Source organism: Pan paniscus, chromosome 7, assembly GCF_029289425.2.
Source record: "Pan paniscus chromosome 7, NHGRI_mPanPan1-v2.0_pri, whole genome shotgun sequence".
NCBI classification, from domain to species: domain Eukaryota; kingdom Metazoa; phylum Chordata; class Mammalia; order Primates; family Hominidae; genus Pan; species Pan paniscus.
In genome coordinates this window covers 129,990,711-130,016,496 of record NC_073256.2, presented here as the reverse complement: position 1 = coordinate 130,016,496, position 25,786 = coordinate 129,990,711, and the positions used below count along the sequence as shown (strand labels likewise).

Below are 25,786 nucleotides of genomic sequence, written 5' to 3'. Positions count from 1 at the left end.
CAAAATCCTATAGGAAGGAATGCTTGCAATGCCACCATTGTTTGTACTCCAGGTTTCTGTTATATTTTTTACCCCATTCTTTTTTCTTTTACCCCATTCTACCTGCCCCCCAAAACATGGGGATTACAAAAACTATCAATAACATAAGGTTGGCTGGGTGCGGTGGCTCACGCCTGTAATCCCAACACTTTGGGAGGCCAAGGCAGGCAGATCACGAGGTCAGGAGTTCAAGACCAGCCTGACCAACATGGTGAAACCCCATCTCTACTAAAAATACAAAAATTAGTCAGGCATGGTGGTGCGTGCTTGTAATCCAAGCTACTCAGGAGGCTGAGGCAGGAGAATCACTTGAACCTGGGAGGTGGAGTTTGCAGTGAGCCGAGATCACACCATTGTACTCCAGCCTGGGTGACAGAGTGAGACTCCATATCAAAAAAAAAAAAAAAAAGATAAGATTATTTATAGGTTTCAAAACACATTAAAATTATAACAACATAGAGTAGACTTTAGGAATATAATTTATTTTTATTTCTATAGTTTTTCCCCAGGAAAAAATCACGTCTGTTTATTATGTTGTATTGCTTGAAATATGACTATAATTAAGTCTTGGATATCTAAATATTATACAAATTTTAAAATTGAAAATGGATACAGAACAAACCTATAGACATATATTCATCTCCAAATATGTATTTTTCATATGAACGTATAGATGTATTTTCCAATTAAGGAAAATGTTAGACATCTAAAAGAATGCACAATTTATGATCAATAGACATTTGAGGGGAGGAGTAGTAGAAACAGAAACATAAAATGTTCAAATGTTGTATTACATAAATAAGAAAAATGTCCATTTTGAATTTCTACTTTTTAAAAAAACAAGCTCTATAAAGCAATAAGGAAAAAGATAAAATGTTAATGTCATTTGATATAATGCAGACATGAACTTCTGAAAATTATGTACATCGCCAACATTTAAGAATTTTCTAAAACTAGCTGGGCACGATGACTAAAGCCTGTAATCCCAGCACTTTGGAGGCTGAGGCGGGAGTATCACTTGAGGTCATTAGTTTGAGACCAGCCTGGCCAACATGGTGAAACCACGTATCTACTAAAAATACAAAATTTAGCCAGGAGTGGTGGTGCATGCCTATAATTCCCACTACTTGGGAGGCTGAGGCAGGAGAATTGATTGCTTGAACCCAGGAAGCGAAGTGGAGGCTGCAGTGAGCCAAGATTAGCCACTGCATTCCAGCCTGTAGGATGGGTGAGACTCTGTCTAAAAAAAAATCTTCTAAAGCTACTTACCAATTATGTTTTAGTATTCAGTAATGACTATTAGTTAATAAATAATACTGATATCAGTTCATGATGTTTCTCATTTTCTCAATTTTGCAACATTTCCATTGCCTTGCATTATGCCTTGAGTTATTTGCTTGTCAATCAATTATGAACTATTTCTTTAGACTTATTTTGTGACTCCTAGATCAATGCACCACAGTGGAAGACATAAAAGAAATACATCATCTTACTTTATCAGTTGAAAAGCCAAGAAAGGCAAATGAATTATTAACCCCATATATTCACTGACCTTTACTATAGGTCAATGAACAAAAGCATTACAATCACTTTTGAATAATTAAATTTGACTGTAATTTACATTGTATATGACCACTGCAACCCCCATTTCTCTGATTTTAGACGATTTTACTACAATGTTAGAGTTTCATGTAAAGGAAAGTTATATATCACCTGGAACATTGGGGGAAATTGAAACCTGAAGGAAGGGGGTCTAAACTTTTCTGTTAAAGATTGAGAAGATTGTGTACATTAAGAGGACAACTGAAGGTATTCCTATGAGACAAAGCCTAAAACTAATGAGGAGACTTATCTGATTGATATAAAAAATGACCATTGGGAGATAATGACAATTTAGAATAGTAAAGTCTAATTTGGGAATCTTAATTTTCAGGGTGACGACTTTGAACATGGTGCCATTAGCCATAGGGTATTAAAGCAATGAAAAAACATGTTTTGGCTATACGTATGTCCAACATTTTATATAGAATATATTGGAGATGAAAGATACTGAAAAACATGCTAAATGTTATTGTTTGTTTCATAAACTTGAGGTGATGAGGGCCTTGGATAGGGTAAGAGAAATAATACATGACATGATGCTTATCAATGAGAATGGATTTCAGACATATTTTGTGGAGGAAAAGAGTGAGGAATCAAAGATGAATGAGAGTTTAAAAGCACTGGGTGCTGGCCAGGTGCAGTGACTCACGCCTGTAATCCCAGCACTTTGGAAGACTGATGCAGGAAGATCACAAGGTCAGGAGTTCAAGACCAGCCTGGCCAGCATGGTAAAACCCCGTCTCTACTAACAATACAAAAAATTAGCCGGGCATGGTGGCATGTGCCTGTAGTCCCAGCTACTCGGGAGGCTGAGGCAGGAGAATTGCTTGAACCCGGCAGGTGAAGGTCACAGTGAGCCGAGATCACGCCATTGTACTCCAGCCTGGGCGACAAAGCGAGACTCCGTCAAAAAAAAAAAAATGCACTGGGTGCTTAGAAAAATAATGGTCACACTTAGAAGAGGAACTTAGCAGATAAAAGTAGATGTGTTGAAGATAAAATTGTCTCTATTGTATTTTAGTTTCTCATTAAAATAACACCATTTAGATGAAACGAATATGCTTGATAAATACACTTAAAATGTACAATTTCCGTCTTTAAAATTAAACTTCTATTTTGTACCATTTTGTTTAGCTTCATTTTTGAATTGGGTAGCTAATACAAATAAATATTTTCTCATATAAATATGATTTAATATAATTATACAGTCTTAAAAATGTTAACGACTAGTTTTGGAATATAGAAATAGTAGTTATTCATTGTTTAAATATCCTATATAGGAAGAAAAAAATAATTACTTGTTATAGTTTGTACCAGTGGTTCTCAACTGAGGGCATTGTTGCACCCCAAGAAATGTGTAGCAGTATCTGGAGATATTTGTTATTGTCATGATTGGAGAAGTGCTACTGGGATCGAACAGGTGGGGGCCAGGAATGTTTCTAAAAGTACTCCAATGCACAGGACACCCACAACACAGAAGTATCCAGTCCAAAATGTCAACAGTGCCGAGGTTGAGAAGCCATATCTTATTAAAGGAAAAACATTGTCATGGTATGATCTCAGCTAGGGATTGTAAATTGCAAGGAAGATATCAGGAGACACTGAAGTGTACTAGAGACTATTGATAACAACAACAGTTAACCACCAGAGGAAATGTGCTAATTGGTTATACTTAGAACGGTTCTGGTGTTCATACTTTCATACCTTGCAAAATGCCTCTACTCTTCTTCTTTTTCCTTTAGTAATTAAATGAGAAAATTTTGTATAATATTTAGAATGGTGCTTGGAATATAATAAGTTCAAGAAATGTTGACTATTGCTATGATTATTGTGATATATGTGTATATATACACAAAATTTATAACAATACGAAGTTTTACAGATAGTTATACATTTTCATCAAGTTCTTATGTAATTAAATGACCTGAATTTGATCCTTACTGGTAGGAAATGAGAAAACAAATTTATTAAATAAATTGCTGATTTTAAAAATGAAGTACGAGTACCTTTATTTGTAAAAATCATTGCTTGTAATTGTTTGAAGAACTAGGAATTATTTTCAGCAACTCCAAATCCCACCAAGCTTACTCTTTATTTTCTTCCCTTTGTTTTCCAGGTGTTACAGTGAACACGTATTCTTGTTTGGACCCTGGCATACCTGTACATGGCCGTCGCTATGGTCATGATTTCTCCATTGGCTCTACTGTTTCATTTAGTTGTGATTCAGGATACAGGTTGAGTCATGAAGAGCCCCTTCTATGCGAAAAAAACCACTGGTGGAGTCATCCACTTCCAACCTGTGATGGTAATAACTCATTTGACATGCAAAATATGCTGATTTATAAACAGAAAAATCAATGTAGTTTTTTATATGGGGTTTAACATAATTATAAATCTTTTAGGTTTTTTAAAAGTTCTTTTGATTTCTGGCAAATTTATGTTATCAAACCATTCATGAAATAAAGACTATTGCTAATCAGCCAAACTTACTCCATGCCTAAAGATACTATCTGTGTATCTACCCTGTTTATATATGCATATATATTTAAAACTCACCTGTGTAACTATTTTAAGAACATGCTGTGGACCTTTTCAAAACAGCCTTGAAAATGCCAAATTTGTATGAGAAGAAAGTCCTGAAAAAAATGCAGCATTTGTTTCCTGCCTTGAATGGCAACATGTCCCAGTTCAAATAGAAGGCCAGCCTGTCTACAAAAATTCTAACCAGCTACACAGCACTATGGTAGTTTACTCAGACTACCCTGTTGTGTCAAGTTCCTAGTTATAATAAATAGCATACCAGTGTTCCTTACTGCTTCTTTGTTTCTATGAGAATAAGTCAGAAGTGCTTCATTTTTCAGGAAACACATATGAAATCCAGTGGAGGAAACTGCTTCTCCTAAGATTGGGAAGTGCTTGCATGCTTGCTTGTCAAAAAGCACACTCAATGTAAATCCATATATTATTTAACTATGGGTTTTAATTTCTATTTACAGTACTATTTTCAAATTCTACACTTACTATTTCTTGAAGTGGAAGATACCATTTGTCATTTTATGATTAAATTTTCAAGTACTGTCAGTGCCATCATTTTTTAAACAGTTTTAAGCTAATTTGTTTTTATATGAAGATTTAAACAACTCATCAAAACATCTTCCTTTAATTTGTGATTGTAAGTGACAGAAACCCAACTCTAACTGGTATTTAAAAATAAAAGCAGAAGCTGTTCAACTGTTCAACTAGTAGAAAAGGCAAGGTGGGATAACTCTCATTGCTAATAAGAAGCATAAATTCAAAACTTTTTAAGAACTTCTCCATCTTACACTTAGACTTTTCTTTGTGTATTCACATAATTCTCTTACGCTGCAGACAGGCTTTTTCCGTATGAGGAATTGACAGTAGTGTATACACTCTCAGGCAGATGGAAGTTGATAGCCCTGTATCTTCAGTTTCAGAGAGGAAGGAGAGCTCTTCCCTGTCACTCTAATTAGAAAAATCCCAGGGAAGGTATTCAATTCATCCATATCTAAACTAGTAACTCTAGTGAAGGAGAAGGGCCCATTATGATTGACTTTGTCTTGGTCATGTGCTCATCTATCCCTGTGGTTGAGACAGACCATGGTGGTTTAAAAGTCCTATGTTTGCCAGACCCTAATAAAGCTACAAGGTTGGCCTGAATGAGGAGCATTCACCACGAAAGAAAGGTATGGAGGCAATATTATAAGAACCAGGAAGATAAAAAGTAATGGCAAGCGCATCAACACGCTTAACTTTTATTAATAATAAAAGCAAATATATCCAGTTTTCCCAGGAGCAGCACAGGCCCTCATCATTTTTCCATCCAACCCCATGTTTCTCACTAAGGTTATTTCATGTTATATTCCATATCCAAAATTCTTAATGGCTTTTTATTGCTTAGAAATGAAAGCTCAAATGACTAATCATGGAATTCAATGTCCTTAACCTTGAGAAATCCATCCTTTTCAGTGATGTTTCTGTCCTGCATTCTTACAATGCATCTTTATTTTAAAAGATCAAATCACGTTACTTTTAACCTCTATTATAACCTGGCCTCCTCTTTTGTATTTTTATTTCATGTTGAGTGCAACTGGACAAGGACTGAATTATGTTTATTTAAAAAATGTCTAAGCTGTGTATAAAGCAGGTACTTAATAATAATTTTTTTCTGTTGACTCGAACTGAACTCAACTATTGTATCACCTAGTGAACAGATTTGATCAGACCTTTCCTTTAATAGAAACTTTTGCCCCAGAGGTAACTAGTCCAGATCTCCTGAGGTAACAAGGGAGAAACAGACAAACAGAATTTCTTGCCCTGCTCCAAGAATGTAAACTTGATTGACCTAGGTTGCCTAATGCTTGTGTACAGTGTGCTTCACTCTAACATACATCAGCTTTTGTGATGTCTTTATATCCCATGATTAGCTGATTTACAAAGCAAACCAGACAATGTAGTATGGTGGTAATAATAGTGATGACTAATATTTATTGAGTTTTTACCACATGCTGATACTGCTACAGGTGCCTTATGTATTTTAAGTCATTTTCTCTTCCAAATAACTCTATAGATAAGTGCTATTATGATCACCACTTGCAGCTGACAATATAAAACAAACGCAACTTAAAACATTGGCAATGTAAAATAATCTCATTTAGAAAAATGAAAAATGTCATTAGGTTGATGAAAATGATGAGGCTGATGATGATGATGGAGAATTATTTCAGTCACATACAAAGCTACTGGCAAATGAGAATTCGGAAGAGATAGATCAATTAAAGAACATAGACAAGGATACTGACACAATAGGTGTTAGGTGCATTGAAAAAGTGATTTGAAGGCCTGGTGCGGTGGCTTACGCCTGTAATCCCAGCACTTTGGGAGGCAGAGGCGGGCGGATCATGAGATCAGGAGATCGAGACCATCCTGGCTAACACAGTGAAACCCGTCTCTACCAAAAATACAAAAAAATTAGCCGGGCGTGGTGACGAGCGCCAATAGTCCCAGCTACTGCGGTGGAGGGGCTGAGGCAGGAGAATGGCGTGAACCCGGGAGGCGGAGCTTGCAGGGAGCCGAGATAGACCACTGCACCCCAGCCCTGGGGGACAAGGCGAGATTCCATCTCAAAAAAAAAAAAAAAAAAGTGATTTGAAAATGACAGGATTAAATGAATCTCTGAGAAAATAAAGGATGCCCTTGAATTTTTTTATATATTCATCATTTGTGAGGGAAGTGCTACAAAATCAAACATGAGTAAAGAACATCATAGCTTGCTAAAATAGTACTCTTAATGTGGAAAAAACATCCACACAATTCAAGAATCTGCCTGAGATCATAGACCCTGGAACTAGACTGTTTGAGTTATTTCTATACTTGCTTGCTTTCTCATCTGTAAACCGAATAATTACAGCATTTTTCTCAAAAGGTTGTTGTGGGGGCTGAGTTAACATAAATAAAATCTGCAGAATAGTGCCAGCTACGTTTTAAGTTCAAAACAGTTTGCTCTTGTTTCTGATAAGAATCATTGTAATTTTATCCTGTTTTATTAGATATAAAATAAAATTTATGTCTTCATGTTTTTAGTTTCATCTTACAAAAAAAGCTTAAATTACATTCTTTCTTCACTATTTACTATGAAATTCCATCTTTAAGTCCATTCTCTTCAGTGTCTTCATCCAATGATAATTATTTTCAAATAACAGAAATCTTCACTTTGTTATAAAAATATATTCTATATTTTCCCATCTGATTCTAGTCAAAGTAATAGTATGAATGTTTGTTATATTAGTTGTTGACCATTCCTCCTAAATTTTTAAATGTGTTTATGTGTTACATAGATTTATGCATTTACCTGCAGAATGTCCCTTTAAGTTTCCCCTTCTACATATGTATATAGGTACAGCTTACAGACAAAAAAATTCCCAAGAAACTTCTCAAGAAGTAGGATACTTGACAAAGTGTCTTTATTTGAAAGAATACTGATATACGGAAAAACTTTCTCTCAACTTCTTGTAAATACACACACAAACACACAGATATACACACACACAAACACACAGATATACAAACACACATAAATGTGCATGCTCAGGAGCACATGTCTGGTGTCCTTTCTGAAAGTTTGCATCTCTCTTTTTTGTTACCTTTTTGTGTATTTTAAATTAATTTAACTCCCTTAATTTTCATGCTTGTGTTCATTGAGAAATTTTATTCTAGCTGCATGACACATAGTCCTTTGAAATAGAGACTGTAGGTTTTAACTCAGTAGACATTTCATTCATCATACAAATTCATATCATGTTATAGTGTTAGGTGTTTTTGGAAGAGACAAAACCAAAACTCACTTTTCTAGTGTGCTAAGAAAGTGGGCAAGGATCAAATTAGACAAGGGTACATGTGGCATTCATGATTCTTACTGCCCTTGGCTGTGTCTAAGAGTTGGCCTTTCCAAGTGAAAGTGAATAAGGAGTCAACAAATTCTCTGCTCACACTAGAATAAAAATGCTTACTAAGCAATATTTTTTTGCTTCCTCCAGCTTTCAATTTTGATAGAATTGCCTGGCATACCATAAGCACTGATAGCTGTTGAATATATAGAAGACCTTGTAAACTATGATTTGTTCTCAAAGAAATGAATATCAAATCAAATATTAATTTTTTGACCTCAGATAGTTAGCTTATTTTTACTATCTTAGAATAATTACTTACAAAACTCGTTTTTGTTCATAATATTTCCTAGAAAAATAAAGAAACCCAGAAGCAGCCTTAAAAACTTTTACAACTCACTTCATAGTTTTGAAAGGAATCCTATAAAGAATGACACATATCCCTTTAGGAATCTATATCAAACAGTTTTATACAGTTAACAATTCATTTTCTTAGTGCTTAATAAGAGCGACTGTTAAACAATTAATTACTCATGTTTAATTTACCACCAATTTATGCAAATACTGCTTATAATTAGAAATGTATTAGCACATACTTCAAATTCAAATTTGGAAAGTTGAGCCATGTTCTCTTGGGGACTGCACTAATTCTCAGATGCTACTGAGTACCCTTTTCTTCTCTAGTGCTGCATGCACACCTGTTATTACTAGGAGGTAGCATAAGCAAAGATAATGCGACTGCTCAATTCAAGAGAGGAGATAAGAGATTTGTTCACCCTCTGTCTCTCTCACTGCTGATCACATGGATCTATTTCTTTGTATTTCAGCATTATGTGGAGGAGATGTTAGAGGGCCTAGTGGAACAATCTTATCACCTGGTTACCCGGAATTTTATCCAAATTCTCTGAATTGTACATGGACTGTTGATGTAACCCATGGAAAAGGTAATTTGCCTCATGAAATAATAATTGGACTATCTTCTGAATTTTCATTGAGTCTATTCTTATTTCACTTTCCTTTACATGTTATTTTGCATGAGCAAAAACAGATCAGTACTACAATATGCTAAAACACATTTCAATTTAAATAATTGCCACAAAAATTATATTTACTCTTCTATAGTATTATATTGTGCTCATGTTTTTACCAGGCTGGTGCTATGAGAGATTTGTTTACTTTTGATATAATAAACTAGTGTCATTTGAAATTTTTGTAACAGGAAAACCTCAAACAAGAGGGCTTTAGTTTCTGGCATAGTGTTAAGAAATGGATTTCAGGAGTTCAAAGGGGAATATGAGATGCTCTGATATGCTAAGCCAATTTTTAAAGCAACTAGTATGTGTTTATATATACTTGTTTATAAATGTTTCTGTTTTTGTTTGTAACAATTATATTCTCTATATAAATTTATAGCCATTCTATAAATATCTGTGTCTCAGATTCTTTAGTACAGAGCTATAGATATGTCTCACATAGAGTGTAAAATTGCACTCTGCATAAGGTAGATGTTAATAAATGTCCTTTTACAAATAAACAAATAAGTAAAAGGCTCTGTAGTATTAAACATGGTTCATTCATGAGATTCAACCACTCATAAAACTTTTACAACCTACTTCACTGTTTTGAAAGGAATCTGTAAAGAATGACATGTATCCCTATAGGAATCTATAACAAACAATTTTGCATGATTAATAATTCATTTTCTTACTGCTTAATAAGAGGGACTGCTAAACAATTACTCATGTTTAATTTACCATCCACTTTTGCAAATATTGCTTATAATTAGAAGTGTATAAGTATGTATTTCAAATTTATCAAGATACAGTGTAATTTATCAAGGTAACAACTTATGAATGGTAAAATGACCATTCTAATATATGAAAACAAAAAATATATTAAAGTTATTTACTTGAAAATCTCCATGGGTTGATCTTCTAAAAGAGCTAGTTTATTCATTTTAAAATCTGATTTTGAAAAGTACTTTTTTTTTAGCTCTGTTGATGTATTATGTTATTGAATTTTACTATTAAAATATATTTATTGATTTTAATATAGAAAATCTAAAAAAAGAAAAAAATCAAAACAAAATACTTTTAGCAATGAGAAGATGTCACCATTAAAACTAAAAGCTTGTGTTTAATACATTTAAATTTGTGTTTTCAGAAATAAAGTTTGCCTTTGATTAAATTACATATATATTTTATCAGGAAGTGAGAATTATGTCAGGACTAGTTTGGTTAAATTTCTACAATGAATTAAATATTACTGAGAAAAAAAGCGTTGTTAAAATGAGTATTCTGGTACTGAATAGCAGGAATGAGGTAGAAGACTTTGTAAACTGTGATTTTTGTCAATCTTTATTAATAGAAGACTCTTTGCTGGAAGTTAACCAAAGTGTCCCATTATCCCAGTGTGCAATAGATTAATAGAGTTTAAAATAAGCTCCCTGATATTATAGAAGGGAGTGGAGGGCTACATACTGCTTGCTATGTAAATAGAGGTTTAATTAACACTTAAAGTTTTGCATCTTCACAGGTTGCAAGTGTTAATTAAATCTGTATTTACATGGCAAGAGATGTGGACGTAGATGCCTTTCTTTTAAGAGCCAACTAAGTTTGTCTGAAGTACAACTCTTCCAAAGTGTAGCAAAAGTTACATGAAGAAAAATTTCAAAGTTGGGAGAAATATTCAAGGTAATATAGTCTAACCTCTTACTCAGAAAACTAGCTTCTCCATATGGTGTTTCAGAAACATGATGAACTGGCCTGTTATGGGTATTTCTGTTGATAAGGACTGCACTCCTTGGGACAACTTCCTCATTTTTTCCATATTTGATTGTTTAAAAATTATTCTGCAGCTGTTATCCCTGTTCTGCTCTCTGGAGCTATACCAAAAAAGGCAGCCTAATCCTTGCTCCAATCAAAAGCTCCTCAAACACATCAACTCACCATTCTGAGACTACCATGTTTTTCATGTCCTCTATCCCTAGATCATGATTCCAAGTCTTTTCTTCCCAGACTAAACACTCCTAGTTTCTTTAATTCATCATAAGATAATATTTTCATGTTCATCACCACTCTAATCAACTTCCTCTGGATGCATTCCAGCTTATCTCTTTAAAATGTGGTTTTCTAAAACTGAACACATCATGGCACAGTGTAACACTAAAATTATTTTCATTGAAGAAGACAGTATTTGTGTTAATTAACTTTTTTGCTGCCATCTTATAATACTAATTGATAAGAAGTTTGTAGTAATCTAAATCATCTTTTTAGATTACTGGGACTTAAAATACAGATAAATTCAATTCTTAAAATTCTATAATTATGCAATTGCTTTTTTTCTATCTTCAGTGCAAGCTTTTATATGTATCCCTGTTATGCTTTATCATATTGATTTTGATTCAGAGTTCCTATGAGATCATTTTGAAGTGATTTACATTTCATTTACATTTACATTATGTAGTCAGATGTTCTTATATAACTATGATCATTAGTATTTTAAGGGTTTATAAGAATCTTAACAAGGATAAATCTAAATATTTAAATATTTAAGAAATAATAAAATGTATATGTACCATCTGTAATCTCTTCACCATTAAACATTAAGTCAAGGTGTTTGAACACATACAATTGTTCAGTAGTTTCAAACTCAGTTAACGACAGTATCATTCAGCCTACATTGCTCCTTATTTACAAGGACACCATGAGAGATTTTCCTTAAACACGTTGTAGAAGTCAGGATGCTAATTATAAATAGTTACGGGAAACCTAGAGAAAAAAATGTACATCAGAAAAAAACCCTTAGACTTTTAGAAGTTGGACTGTCCTTAAATAAAGCATAGTCCACACCTATTACTTTACATATTAGAAAAAAAAAAGTCAAATGGCACCCTTTAGGTAATAGCTGGTGGCATGACTATAACTAAAACCTAGATATTAACGCTCTTTTGACTTTAAGTACAAGTCATACAGATATATATATATATATATATATATATATATATATATATATATATATAACATAAATTACCTTTATTGGGCATCTTGAATTAGCATTCTTACTAGAAGTAATTACAATATTGAAACCACTGACTTTTTCTCCCTGCCTTATTAGAATTGGGTGTCTTTTCCTGTCTAATCCCCTTCTTTCCAAAATGTCTATACTAGGTCCTCACCATCACAAACTTCTCACTTTTGAAAGTCATTGCCTTTTTGATTTAGGAGGTTATTGCTTTGGGGTTTTTTGTTTGTTTGTTTTTATTTTTATGTTTTTCCTGAGATGGGTTCTCACCCTGTCACCCAGGCTGATCCTGGCTCACTGCATCCTCAGTCTTCCTGGGCTCAGGTGACCCTCCCACCTCAGCCTCCCGAGTAGGTGGGACTACAGGTGTATGCCACCACACTCAGCTAAGTTTTGTATTTTTTCGTAGAGTTGGGATTCCACCATGTTTCCCAAGCTGATCTCAAACTTCTGGATTCAAGCAATCCACCCGTCTAGGCCTCCCAAAGTGCTGGGATTACAGGTGTGAGCCACCAGACCTGGATTGTCATTACATTTGAAGGTCATTTTTATACCCCTCTACGCACCCCTTTGACAAATTAGTTACCTCTATTTCTATGCTCCTATATTGACTTGTATTAACCAGTTTGGCAGAATGATTAAAATTTTGGTTCATGTACCTTTTTCCTCAAATAGGCCATGAGTTACTTACAGTCTTCTAAATATTTATATTCTATAATGACTAGAATATAGTAGTTTCTCAGGATCATTTTCTTATTTGGATTAATTGACCTTTGGCACAACTTTGAAGGTCTTAAGTTGTTTTGCGGTAGTGAAAGAAAGCAAATATTACCATTTAATCCATGACTTGATGAACAGCAGCTTCTTTTTATAAAGCGGCTGGCCAGGGCTAAATAACAGGAAAAACATTAGCTCTCATTTTGGGAAATTGATCAATAGCAATAACACTTTCTGTGCCAGTCACTGTGCGAAGTCATTTACCTGTTACCTTATTTAAATTGCAAAACAACTCTATTAGAACCCCATTTTAAAGATGGAGAAAGTAGGGCTCAGAAAGGTAAATAATACTTAACAGTGGCTTTGTTGGCACCAATAATTAATTAATGAAATTCTAAAATAATTCATTCTATGTATTTCAGAACAAGCACATTTTTCTTAAAAAATAAAAATAATATAGTATACATGATGATTTATTTCTCTTTTTTCAATCTACTCTCCTATTGTCTAACTATTTTTTTCTTAGCTTTATAGCAGAAATAAGACTGACTTATCTGAACTTTCTACCCTTACATTATTTTGCAGGAGCTAATCTGGACAGCAAAGCATCTTCTCTTTACTATGTCAAAATCCCATTTTCCTTTCATCTGTCTAGTATCAATACTGATTTTATACTATAGAAGATTTGAAAAACTGACTTAATTTTTAGACCCCCTCTAAAAGGGCTCTTGTATTGCTGCCAATTATAGAGAGGAGAAAAAAAAAAACACCAAAACTTGCATTTTGAAAAATAATTTGAAAATAGTACCTTATATATTTCAAATATTTCTCGAATATGAAATCTCTGATTCATTATGCAGTGATAACCTTGTTGTGTTAATGTTTGTGTTTTCAATCATTTGTTTTGGTCTCATTTTCTGTCCCCTCTTTTTTTTTTTTTTGAAGTGAATAAGACAATTTTAATAGATTTTAATAATTCTTTTTTTTTTAAGAGTAGCAATATTGTTTATTTTCTTTTTTTTTTCTTTCTTTTTTTTTTAATTATACTTTAAGTTTTAGGGTACATGTGCACATTGTGCAGGTTAGTTACATATGTATACACGTGCCATGCTGGTGCGCTGCACCCACTAACTCGTCATCTAGCATTAGGTATATCTCCCAATGCTATCCCTCCCACCTCCCCCCTCCCCACCACAGTCCCCAGAGTATGATATTCCCCTTCCTGTGTCCATGTGATCTCATTGTTCAATTCCCACCTATGAGTGAGAATATGCGGTGTTTGGTTTTTTTGTTCTTGCGATAGTTTACTGAGAATGATGGTTTCCAATTTCATCCCTTTTTTTTAAAACAATGGAGACTCTTAAGAATTTCCAACATTTGGAACTAAAATGTAAATGAATAAAAAATGTTACTTGTCATACTCTGATATTTTGGAATTTTCTTAGCAAATACTTTGGTAATTTTTTAGGTGAGGTACAAAAAAATAAAGCACCTCAAGGGAAGGATCCCTGTGGTAGCCATTTTTTATTTCAGATAGCTCCTTACACACAGTGTGTTGTGTGTATTTGAGTGTGTGTGTTTGTGTGAAGTCATTAGTCTTTTACATGTGTTCTTGACAGTGTAATTAAATACTAACGTGATACCACAAGGAGTCCACTATATACTCACTAGAATGGAACAAATTAAAAAGCCCCAGATTTTCAAGTATTGGAGAAGATACGGAGCAACCATGTTGTCTACGGAGATGTAAATCAGCATGGCCACTTTGTAAAACAGTATTTGTTAAAGCAGAACACATATTATTACTCCCATCATTCAGTAATTCCATTCCTAGATACATACCCAACAGAAAAAAGCACATATGTTCACAAAAGATAAATGTTCATGGCTGTACCATCTACATTTGTGGTAAAACGCAAACGACTTAAGTGACCATCAACAGTTGAACAGGTAAATAGATGTGGTATATTCACAAGGTGGAATGCCATACTATACATCACCAAAAATGAACCACCCCAGCTATGCACAATGATATTGAGAAATTTCACATACCTAATGCTGAGTAAAAGAAGTCAGATCCAAAAGAGTATATATGATTCCAATCTATAAACTACAAAATATATATACAAAACAGCAACATTAGTTTGTGCTATTAGAAGTTAAGTGAGTGGTTACTTCTGGAAAACTGAAATGACAGAAAAGTTTTATAAAGAAGGCTCTGGGTGTTGGTATTATTGTGGCTATTGATTTGGATACTATTTACAAAGGTGTCCGATTTGTGAAAACTGTTGACCTGAACACTTATATATACATTTTTTGCATACTATATGCACAGGTTGAAATGTGTGACAAATAAATAAATGGAGAATAATTACATTCATCTAACAGATAGCATTCCCTATGCCTGTTTTATATTTCTCTTCTAAAATAAACAAGCATATCTGGAAGTTAAGTGCTATAATATTAAGCATTGCTTTTATGTTGGTCGAAGGGATTGGAGAAGAAAATGGAGGCATGCGCAGTATTTGCCAGGAAATTGCACCTCTATTATAAACAAAAGATATGTATTTCTCTTGAAATTTTCAGAAAACCAGGTAATTTTTTTTCAGGCATTGATTTTTAAATTGTATTTTCAAGCAGTTTCCAAGACATGACTCATTATATCTCTTATAATGAACCTGAAGGAAAAACACACACAAAAAGAATAATATATATTTGGAATATTTTATAGCAATGCCTCTCATTTTCAGAAAATTTAATTATAAGTAAAGTCCTGGCTAATAGTTAGTTTGACAGTAACTCTCTGTGTTTTACTGATCTACCTGTAAATTCAGTGTTTCTATTTTTCTTAATAGGTGTGCAGTTCAACTTCCACACTTTTCATTTGGAAGACCATCATGACTACTTACTGATCACAGAGAATGGCAGTTTTACCCAACCACTGGCACGCCTGACTGGTTCAGATCTTCCTCCAACAATCAATGCTGGTCTCTATGGAAATTTCAGGGCTCAATTGCGTTTCATTTCAGATTTTTCAATATCATATGAAGGATTTAACATAACATTCTCTGGTGAGAAAATAAAAAACAAAAGGGCTCATTCAGTAACTTTTAAAAAAGCAATTTTTCAAGATATGAGCATAACTGATGATAAAACAGTGAAAAATAGCTGGAGAGAAGAAAAATTTTAAAAAGAAGAAAGCAAAGTAATATGTGTCAAGTTTTAAGGAAAGCTTGGAATACACTGAAGATTATCTCTAGTAATAAATAAGGGAAAAAGCAAAAATTAATTTGCTATAAATCTACCGGAAGTACAATAATTACATTTCTTTAATTTACAATCCTGAAAAATTCTAACAAAGGTCAAAACTAGCTAAAATGCCTAGTAAACACAAAATAAAAATTAAAATATATATTTTAAAGTTTCAGTTAAATTCAAAAATGAAATGAGAATTAATCCAGTGATTTCCTTGTTTTATGTGTCTAGGAAAACACATAGAAGGCATAGTCAACAGGCCAGAATTAATGATCTTAATTAATTAATAATAAAGTATATATTTTAATTATATATTATAATTAATAAATAGTAATTTATTATTCTGGAGTTAGATAATCTATAATCTATAATCAAATTAACATAGTTACTCCTTTCTTCTAGTATAACCTCACTTATAGACAATAGTATTACTTAGATTACAGGGGGAAAAAATTGTATGAGACCAAAGAAAATAAAATGTATTCCCACCACTTAGAGTTGTACTTTCCATTTGAATGAACACAACTAGCTATTTCTTAATACAGACACAAATTAATAAGTAAATCTTATGCCAACTTGCTAACATTAAAATGATACAAGCACTAACCTTGTTCTTAAACAACTATTTTAGTATTTGGGTGGAAATGTTTGGATGCTAAAATCATTAAAGTATTTTATCATGAATAGTAAATGAACATAACCTAGAATGTTAAAAAAAGTCCAAGTAATTTTTTTAAAGCATAAAATATTAGCTAATCAACATGAAGCAATGCCTCTTGTTCTTTGTTGTAATTACACAGTAACTGCTCTGGGAATATTTTTAGATAAGCTACTTCTTCTTAGGACTGTATATAAATTATAATGTTTAATCAACTCTACTGTTTCATACCCTGAAGACTGTTTACTTGTTCATTTCCATAATGTTCATTTATTGCCTGGGGAAAACTTCCTGTAAAAATCCATAATATAATAGTTTTCAATGTGTGGTCACTTCAGTCTCACATAAACCCTTGCATCTCAAGTCATGTGTTTTTCAGAATATGCATTAATTGAACTTGTATACAAGAAGCAGAAGGGCCTTTATCATTTAAATGTAAAATATTAAGCAAAAGCATTTCAAAAGTGCAAATGATTTCATTTCAAATGTTATTTTGTGTTTGAAAATATGCAGTTCTTATGCCGTAAGTCAAAAATATATGAAATAAAAATGTTTCTAATGCAGAAAAAACAATAAGATAAATAGCTATTTTTTAATTTATTACTCAGAAGGTGATATTTTCTCATCTATATTGAATACCACACATACAAATATTTATCAAGTTATTAGCTATTTCACAGAAAAAGAAACGTATGTGTGCCATTTGTACGTTCTGATAGCTATTCATATAGTCCCTTCTAAATATATGACTAGGTTCTAAAAACAATAGGAATATACCCTTAAAAGTAACCACTATCATTTTCTTTGTCCTTTCCTCCCCCGCGGGGAAATTTTTCTCTCTAATTTACAGAATATAACCTTGAACCTTGTGAAGATCCTGGCATTCCTCAATATGGTAGTCGAATCGGGTTCAACTTTGGGATTGGTGACACTCTGACTTTCTCATGCTCATCGGGTTATCGACTGGAAGGAACATCAGAGATCATCTGTCTTGGTGGTGGCCGACGAGTGTGGAGTGCACCTCTGCCAAGGTGTGTGGGTACGTGGTCAGCTGCTTTCATTTGCTTGTATGTGTAGTCACTGTCCATGGAGTTGCATGGTTACACCCTTCGTTCTTTATAATCTGTTGAATTTCTGCATTTATTTCACATTAGTTATTTCAACTTTTTTTCTATTTGGCAATCTGGTGTAACTGAATTAACTTCTCTACTGCTCCATTCAAGAAACCATGCTTATAAATTTGTTTTCAGATAGGGATAAGAAACAAATTAGATAGATAGAGAGATAGATAGATAGATAGATAGATAGATAGATAGATAGATAGAAATATGATAGACACATAGATATATGGAGAAAGATAGATGATATAGATAGATAGATAGATAGATAGATAGATAGATAGATAGAAATAGAATCATATTTCGAGAGCTCACAGAAAATAGAATTCTTGTATTCTATTGATAGTATATTCTGACCAAGGTTTTGACAATATTTTATAACTTAAAATTAACATGCATAAAAGATGATTACAAGAGAAAGTGCCAAATGAAGAATAGGTAACTAATTTAAGAGCTCTTAATGAACTTATTGGCTCAATATTTGATAGATAAATTAAGAGAGCTATTCATTCATGTTGTGAAATAAAAAATAACTATAATTAAAGTGTTGGAAGCGTGAAGTCACCACCTCAATCTTTGGAAGTAAATATTTTGACTGATAAAAAGAAAAAAATGTTCGGTAGAAAAAAGGCTTTTCATTAAGACTTAAATCATTCCCTCTTTAAATTAGAAAATATTAAGGCCAAAAACTTCTTGCTGTTTAGTGATTATCAGTACATCTTATGATAGAATAAGATTCAAATGGCCATTTTATAATTATTTTATAAAACTATTGAAAATTATCACAAGCACTTAATTTGATTAATTATAAATCTAATTATGGTTCACAAATCTATGTAACTTATAATATGCTACAAAATCAGGAAAATTGGTAGAGATTTGAAATGTGGTTTAAGCCCCTGCTCTTTACTATGGATACAAAATGCCCTGCAGGTTGAAATGAGAATGAAGAAGTGATATCCTTTTTGCCTTATTCAATATATTGTCCAATATATAGAATGTGGGAATTCCTGTGGAACCACAAATCAAGCCAAAAAATATGATCATCCAAGTTAGTGTGGGTCTGAAGTCTTTTATTGTAATGAGATTGTTTTCAAGATACATAGCAGATGAAATTTCTCTTTAAAAATCACAGATTTTTATAGAAATGGCACAAGCAACCATAGAGGCTTGAAGTTGGGAGGTGATATGTAATCATACTCTGAGGGCATCTTTTCCAGGAGCTATGCAGGGTGCATTTTTTTTTTTTTAAGGACATTTTGTTGTTACTACTGCTTACTGCCACCCACATTTGAAATTCCTGTACTTTACTTCATTATGCCAATTTTCATTTTTGTGACTGTTTTCGAAGGTAATTAATGAAACCTTTGGAATAGTCCAAGTGAGGGCTACAGAGTGCCTGACCATTTGATATTTGGCCAATTCACTTTTCTCAACTTCATTTTTCTCATCAGCAAAATGTTTGCAACTGTAGCACCTAACTCATTGTTATGAGTTAGTTATGAGGATTAAAAGAAATTAGTCATATAAATCAGACACCTGGCACAATCCCTTGAATATAGGAAGCATTCCGAATTTAGATTTTATTTTAACTAATTGTTATGCGTATAATCTGCTGTCTCTCCAGCCTGTCAACTTAGTTTATAAAATCAATTACAGTGGGAAATAATTCCATTTTATAAAACACTAACATTATAAGGACCTGCTAGGTTCTTTTATGTAAAGTCATCTCATTTAATCCTTACTAAAATCCTGATATTATTATCTCTTCCATTTTTCATTAGAAGAAGCCTGAGGCTTAGAGATGCTAAATAACTTGCCCAAGATCATCAAGTTTGTAAGAGGTAGCACTATGATTTTTTTGTAGTGATCTGTTTCATTCCAAAGCCCAATTTTTTCCTCACTAGTGTCTAGGGAAACGTGATTCTAGAAGGAATCTATCATAGAGAACTAACATTTTCTCTCAGAGTAACCGAATACATGCCAGGCCGTTACATAGGTTGAAAAAAAAGTGTTTACATGTACATTTAAAAAATTTAGTTTATATTTATGATATATTTTAATAAATGGATCTATGAAAACCTGACATTGCAAAAATCTACCATTGAGTTAATTTTGTTTTATTAAGGTGTTTCTTTGAGACTGGTTTATTCGTACCCAAATCTTTAATGGGAAGGATGAAAGAAAATTACCCTGTGGACAAATTTAGAAAGCAAAGTTATTGCCATGGGAATTCCCCCCCACCCATTTTCAAATTAGCTGTGCTTGCTTTTAAGCTTATTAAAATTTACAATTAATTCAATTGACCTTAATAAATTCCACGGTAGGCATACATTTAAGTTACAGGATGGGGAGAAATATTCCTTTAAAAAGAAATGTTTTTTAAAATGTTACTCCTCCAATTTTTTTGAACTTTTTTCTTTACTGCTTTGCTTATGCTTCAAAACAAATTTGTTCCTTCTTGAATTTCTGATTCTAAACACACGTATGTGTATATTTCTTATTTTGCTTTTTTTCCATATTTTAGTCTTTATTCACATAAAATGCATGTTATTTGTAGCCATTCATCTGAGCAGATGTCCACTTTTAGGAATGTTAGTTTATTTGGACAGCTTTTATTTCTTCTTAACCTCTTTGTACTTTTTACTTCATATATCCTAACACCAATTCTCTATTTCATACTTGTTTAAAAAATCATTATTTAGTCTTCAGCATTGCCAACTGCATAGAAAGCCTAGGTTAACAATAGCCAAATTTTAAGTAGGTTGTATTTCAAAAGTTTGCTGCTGTTTCAGTTATTTGGAATCTAAACATTCTTTTCCTGGCACAAGGGTACAAATGATGGATACACTCCCAGAACAAGCCCCAGATGAGGTTTTAAATTTTATACAAAGTATGAAACTAATATTAACGTTTACTAAAGTGATTTGTGTGTATATAGGTTATATAAGGCATCTCATTCTGGATAGTAAGGGAACTGATAAAGCTAGTTTTGGAAACTTACTTTACATTTTATTTATATAGATTTTGATTCAATATTTAGTGTACAGGTTGATTGGTATCTTCATTTCTTTTGGTAGAATTTGGCAAAATTTATCTTATTCTGGATGTTGAATGAGGAATAAATAAAATTTTTCTTTAAACAATTTCCTACACAAGCTCTGCATTTAAGTTTAAAGTTTAACAAAATATTAAAATGTAATAATACCATAATATGGCCATTTACATCTATGAAAAATTCTGTCGTGTAATATCTCATTCCAAAGACTCCCAAATATTGTGAAAGTAAGTTTAATACAACTATCTTATCAGTAAAGATATGATGTCTATAAAAATACTCAAGGTTGAACACAAACCCAGGGGCAGATTTATGATTATCACAATGTTCCGAGTCTAAGTCCTGTGTATGGTCCACAGTAGTAGCACACCATTGTCTCTGACTGGAGACTTTGATAAAGTTGGGAGGAAATCTGGCCTGCATTATAGTTGATACATGGCTTCAGAGAACTTCGTATGCTTGTCCTCTGTTTAACTAGAGGAAAACTTCTTCAACCTTAATCCATTTATCTGATGTTGCTTAAATGCAGAAAAATTTGTAGAAGCGGGAGAATAATCTTGACAGAAATTAAGAGTATAACAGGAAAAGTTTTATTACACTATTAGTAGCTAAGCACTCAATACACAAAATCTCGTTTACTAGTTAGTAATCAAGATGAAAGTTTTACTATCTGAAATAGATATTTATGTATCTGTAATTATACTTCACATTTTGGGAAAAACTTCAAAAACAGAAAAAATGATATTTTAGTTAAGATGTTTTGTATTTGAATGATTTTCCTGGAGAGCCATGTTTCTCAGGAATGAATATCTGATCACCTTTTTAAGTGGCAACCAAATACCCAACAGCAAAAAAATAAAGTAAAATAAAACAAATATAAATAAATAAAAAAATTAAAAAGTACCGGTAAGTTGATAAGTTGATTAAAATAAGAAACACTTTCCTTTTTTGTTTAAGGTATAAGTACATGATTTCTTTTTCTAAAGTTTACATTACAAAAACACTGTCATTTACGTTGCTATCTTTTTAAATCAGGAAAAACTTGCATGTCTTCACTGAGCATCCAAATATACCAGGAACCAAGCCAGGCCATGTTGCAAATAAACAACGAGCTAATGAAAGAACATGTTGTTTTGGAAAGTAGATTAGCAAGTTAAATATTAGTAATGATTTGTCTTTAGGCAGGAGTCCACATATTTTAAGAAGCCCACACATTTTGAAGTGATTTCAAAGACATTAATTCATTCATCCTCATAATCCCCCATTTAATACATCTTCTTCTGTTTCTAATTTCGTGTGTCATTGATTTTTTTATTTGACCTTGGACAAGTAACAACATCTTGCCTTAATCATGAGTCAAATGATAAAAATGATAACTCTATATTACACATCTACATATTATTCTCACTTTTCTGACCTTTCAGATGATATATGATGATAGTTATTTATTTCTTAGTTTAAAAATGAATGTTAACAAGAGAGCAAACTGAATGTGCAGCATATATGCGAACTGTCTGTACTATCATTGTAACTTCTCTGTGAACCTAAAACTATTCCAAAATGAAAATGTATTAAAAATTCAAAATATGAAAGAATAAAGTGCATTTGAAGAGGCAATTTCTCTTGAAACAAATTATATTTACTTTATCTTAACCTCCAAGCTCTCTATACTAAAATTATATCTATCAGATGCCCACATATGTATATCAAATATGACTGATGTATCCAGTTAGTCAGCATTGCAGATATATGGCCTGGTAGAAAGAAAATTAAAAATCAAGAGACTTAGATTGATCGTAGAGTCTACCATTAATTAGCTGGTTAATTTAGGCAAATGCCTTAATTTTCTATATTTTTCTTTTCTGGAAAGGATGATGCCAGTATGAGTTCTATTTAACCCAATTTTTTTTAAGATGAAAGAAAAGTGCTCTAGTGAGTAATATAAAGAAATATATATTTACTTCTTTCTTGTATGATTAGGACCGAATGCATTGATTTCTTGGCTTAACAATATAAAAGCTTCTAGAATATTAACTTATATTTGTTCAATGCTATCTACATTTTTAAAAGAGTTTATTGCTCACAACCTTATGAAGTAAGCAGAGGAGGTGTTATTCCTTTTTAGCAGTTTAGAAAATGCATGCTCAGAAATGTTACAATTAATAAATAAAAGAAATGTACGAGAAACAAAGATTTGTAATTCTTAGATGAGTGTTGTGGCATTTCAAGCAACATTCCTTTATTACCTTACTTATTGATGCACAATTTTCAAGTTAGAAGACTATCATTTTTTTATACAATAGACCAGGGGTGGGCAAACTTTTTCTGTAAAGTGCTCCACAGTAAATATTTAGGGCTTTGAGGCCACACGGTTTGAGTTACAATTACTGAACTCTGCTATTGTATTGTGAAAGCAACAATAGAAAATACATAAATGAATTGATGTGGCTGTGTTCCAACAAAACTTTATTTACAAAAACAATAATCTGGATATGGCTGCGGAGCCATAGTTTGCTGGCCCTTGCAACAGACTTATCGAGCTTAATCAACTTAAATATCCCTTTTGTATTTGGGCATTTCTTAGTCATTGATCCTTTAGGGAAAGAAGAAAGGATCCTTTACCTATTCTCTAATTTTTCATCCTGGGCTCCATTTATTAAACTCATAATGTATTTATTACTAAGAGGAAATATTTCTCATGTTTTTCAAAAGAGACTATTAGGAGTGTGTGTGTGTGTGTGTGTGTGTGTGTGTGTGTGAATACTGATGTAGTTTGTTGGTAACATAATTCTCAACCATCTCAAAATCTATCCATATACTCAAATCTCTTCTGAGTACACTGGACCTCTCCATATGGATGTCCTCCCACAAGCACATTGACTTTACACCGCTAAGACAGAACTCTTTATCTCCTCAGCCAAATCAGCCTTTCTTTCTGCACTCTTTATTTCAGTTATGGAATCATTCTTATTCAGTCATCCAAGCTAGAAATTGTATTATCTTTCACTCCTTCCTCCCTCTCTTTTTATCCATATCAGAGCAGTCCTTATGACTTACCACCTAAAAATATTGCTCAAATTTACCACTATTTTCGTTCTCACTGCCTTTGTCCTAGCCCAGCTCTCATTGGTCCTCAAAAAGATTAACGTAGTAGCATAAGAATAATAATACACGGTAGGCATTGTGTTGAACCCTGTGTAAATATTTCACTTCACATATCCTTTATACAAACCATTTAAGAAGATATTATCATTCCATTTTATAATGTGACTAGGTGATTAATTACAGAACTTGATAAAAAGCTTAAAACCTACTCTTTCTGACTCTCATGTTCATATTTTAGCAGTTATATATATAATCTCATTGTGTTACCTCTTTTTTCCTAGCTGGACTTCCTGTTTCCAGCTTTCCCTCATCTAATTTATCTTCAATATTGTAACTAATTATATTAGATTTTTATTGATGAGTAATAGATTACTACAAATTTAGAGACTTTATACAATACAGTTACTTTCTCACGGTTTCTGTGGGTTGAGAGTCTGGGCATGGTTTAGACCCTCTTCTCAGGGTCCACAGACTACAATTAATGTGTTAACCAGGGCTGAGTTCTCACCTGAGGTTCAGGGTCCTCTTCCAAGGTCACATGGTTATATTGGAAGCAATCAGTTTCTTGTGTTGTGGAACTGAAAGCTTCAATTCTTTGCTCAATTCCATCCACAGTTCCTTACCATGTGGTCTACAATACAGCTGCTTACTTCATCAAGCCAGCAAGGGGTGTCTCTCTGGTGAATCTGTGAGGAAGATGAAGTTTTATAGAAGGTAACATAATACAGGGAGTGATGAGGGGAAAGCCATAGATCCTGCCTATACTCAAGGGAAGGAGATTGGCTTAAGGCATAATTGCTAAAAAAAACAGGTATCATGGGGTTCAACTTAAAGTCTGTCCACCATACCAGTTATCCTTTGAAAGACCAGATCATCTGTCTATTCCCTGCATAAAACACTAAGTTTGACTTTGCCCACTGGATAAAGTCACAATTTCTTAAGTCCTTTCATGAGTTGGCTTTAGCGTCTTCTACTGACATTTCTCTACATGGCTATATGCATCCTGGAATATAGCCACAAGATGTTACATGCCACTTGAAAACATGCCAACCATTTTCTATACTTTATGATTTTAAGGCTATATTGAGGTCTAGTGCATGCAAATGACCAAATTCTCACTTGTGTTTACATAAGCAAACAAATGATTTTTTTAATCTGTAAGAATATGGGTTTAAAAGTACAGTAAGAACAGCCTGAGCAAAATAATGAGACCCCTTCTCTATAAAAAATTATCTAGGCATTGTGGTGTATGACGGTTGTCTCAGCCACTGGGGAGGCTGAGGCAAGAGGATTGCCTGAGCCCAGGAGTTCAAGGGGGCAGTGAGCTGTGATGGTGCCACCACACTCCAGCCGGGGCAACAGAGCAAGATGCTGTCTCTAAAAAAATAAATAATAATAAAATCGCAGTGAGAAAACACAGAAATCGTTGTTTAGTTGCTGAAGCAGCCTTTGCTGTTTAATCTGTTGCGCTCCATTCCCATTACCCTGTCATCGTCCAAGACAGTATTATCTATCATTATCTACCTTATTACTGTAATAGTTTAAACAGCACTCTAATCTTCATTCTTGTGCCTTTTTCCTTAAACCAAACTATGGAGTCAGAAAGAACCTCCTGTGATGCAAATTTGATTATGTTACTCTCTTACTTAAAATCTTTCATTGTTCTCCATTGCCCTTAAGATAAATTCTGAATATTATTCTCTTAACCCCAATCTCCACTCCATAATTTGGCCTGATCCCTTCATCCTTTAAAGTCACCTCATTTACTCATTCTGGTAAGCCCCCCTTGACCTCCCAAGAGTAAGTT

General features: G+C 33.2%; 1 protein-coding gene across 2 annotated transcripts in view; it reads left to right on the top strand.

Annotated features, from left to right (window-relative positions):
• Window positions 1–25,786, top strand: part of CSMD3 (CUB and Sushi multiple domains 3) — a 1,211,357-nt gene that overhangs the window by 787,475 nt on the left and 398,096 nt on the right. For both annotated transcript variants that reach the window (XM_003823338.5, XM_034966508.3), the window contains 4 exons: window positions 3,758–3,946; window positions 8,873–8,989; window positions 15,641–15,856; window positions 17,549–17,737. In XM_003823338.5, coding sequence (XP_003823386.3) covers window positions 3,758–3,946; window positions 8,873–8,989; window positions 15,641–15,856; window positions 17,549–17,737 — 711 coding nt within the window. The remainder of the gene's footprint in view (window positions 1–3,757; window positions 3,947–8,872; window positions 8,990–15,640; window positions 15,857–17,548; window positions 17,738–25,786) is intronic.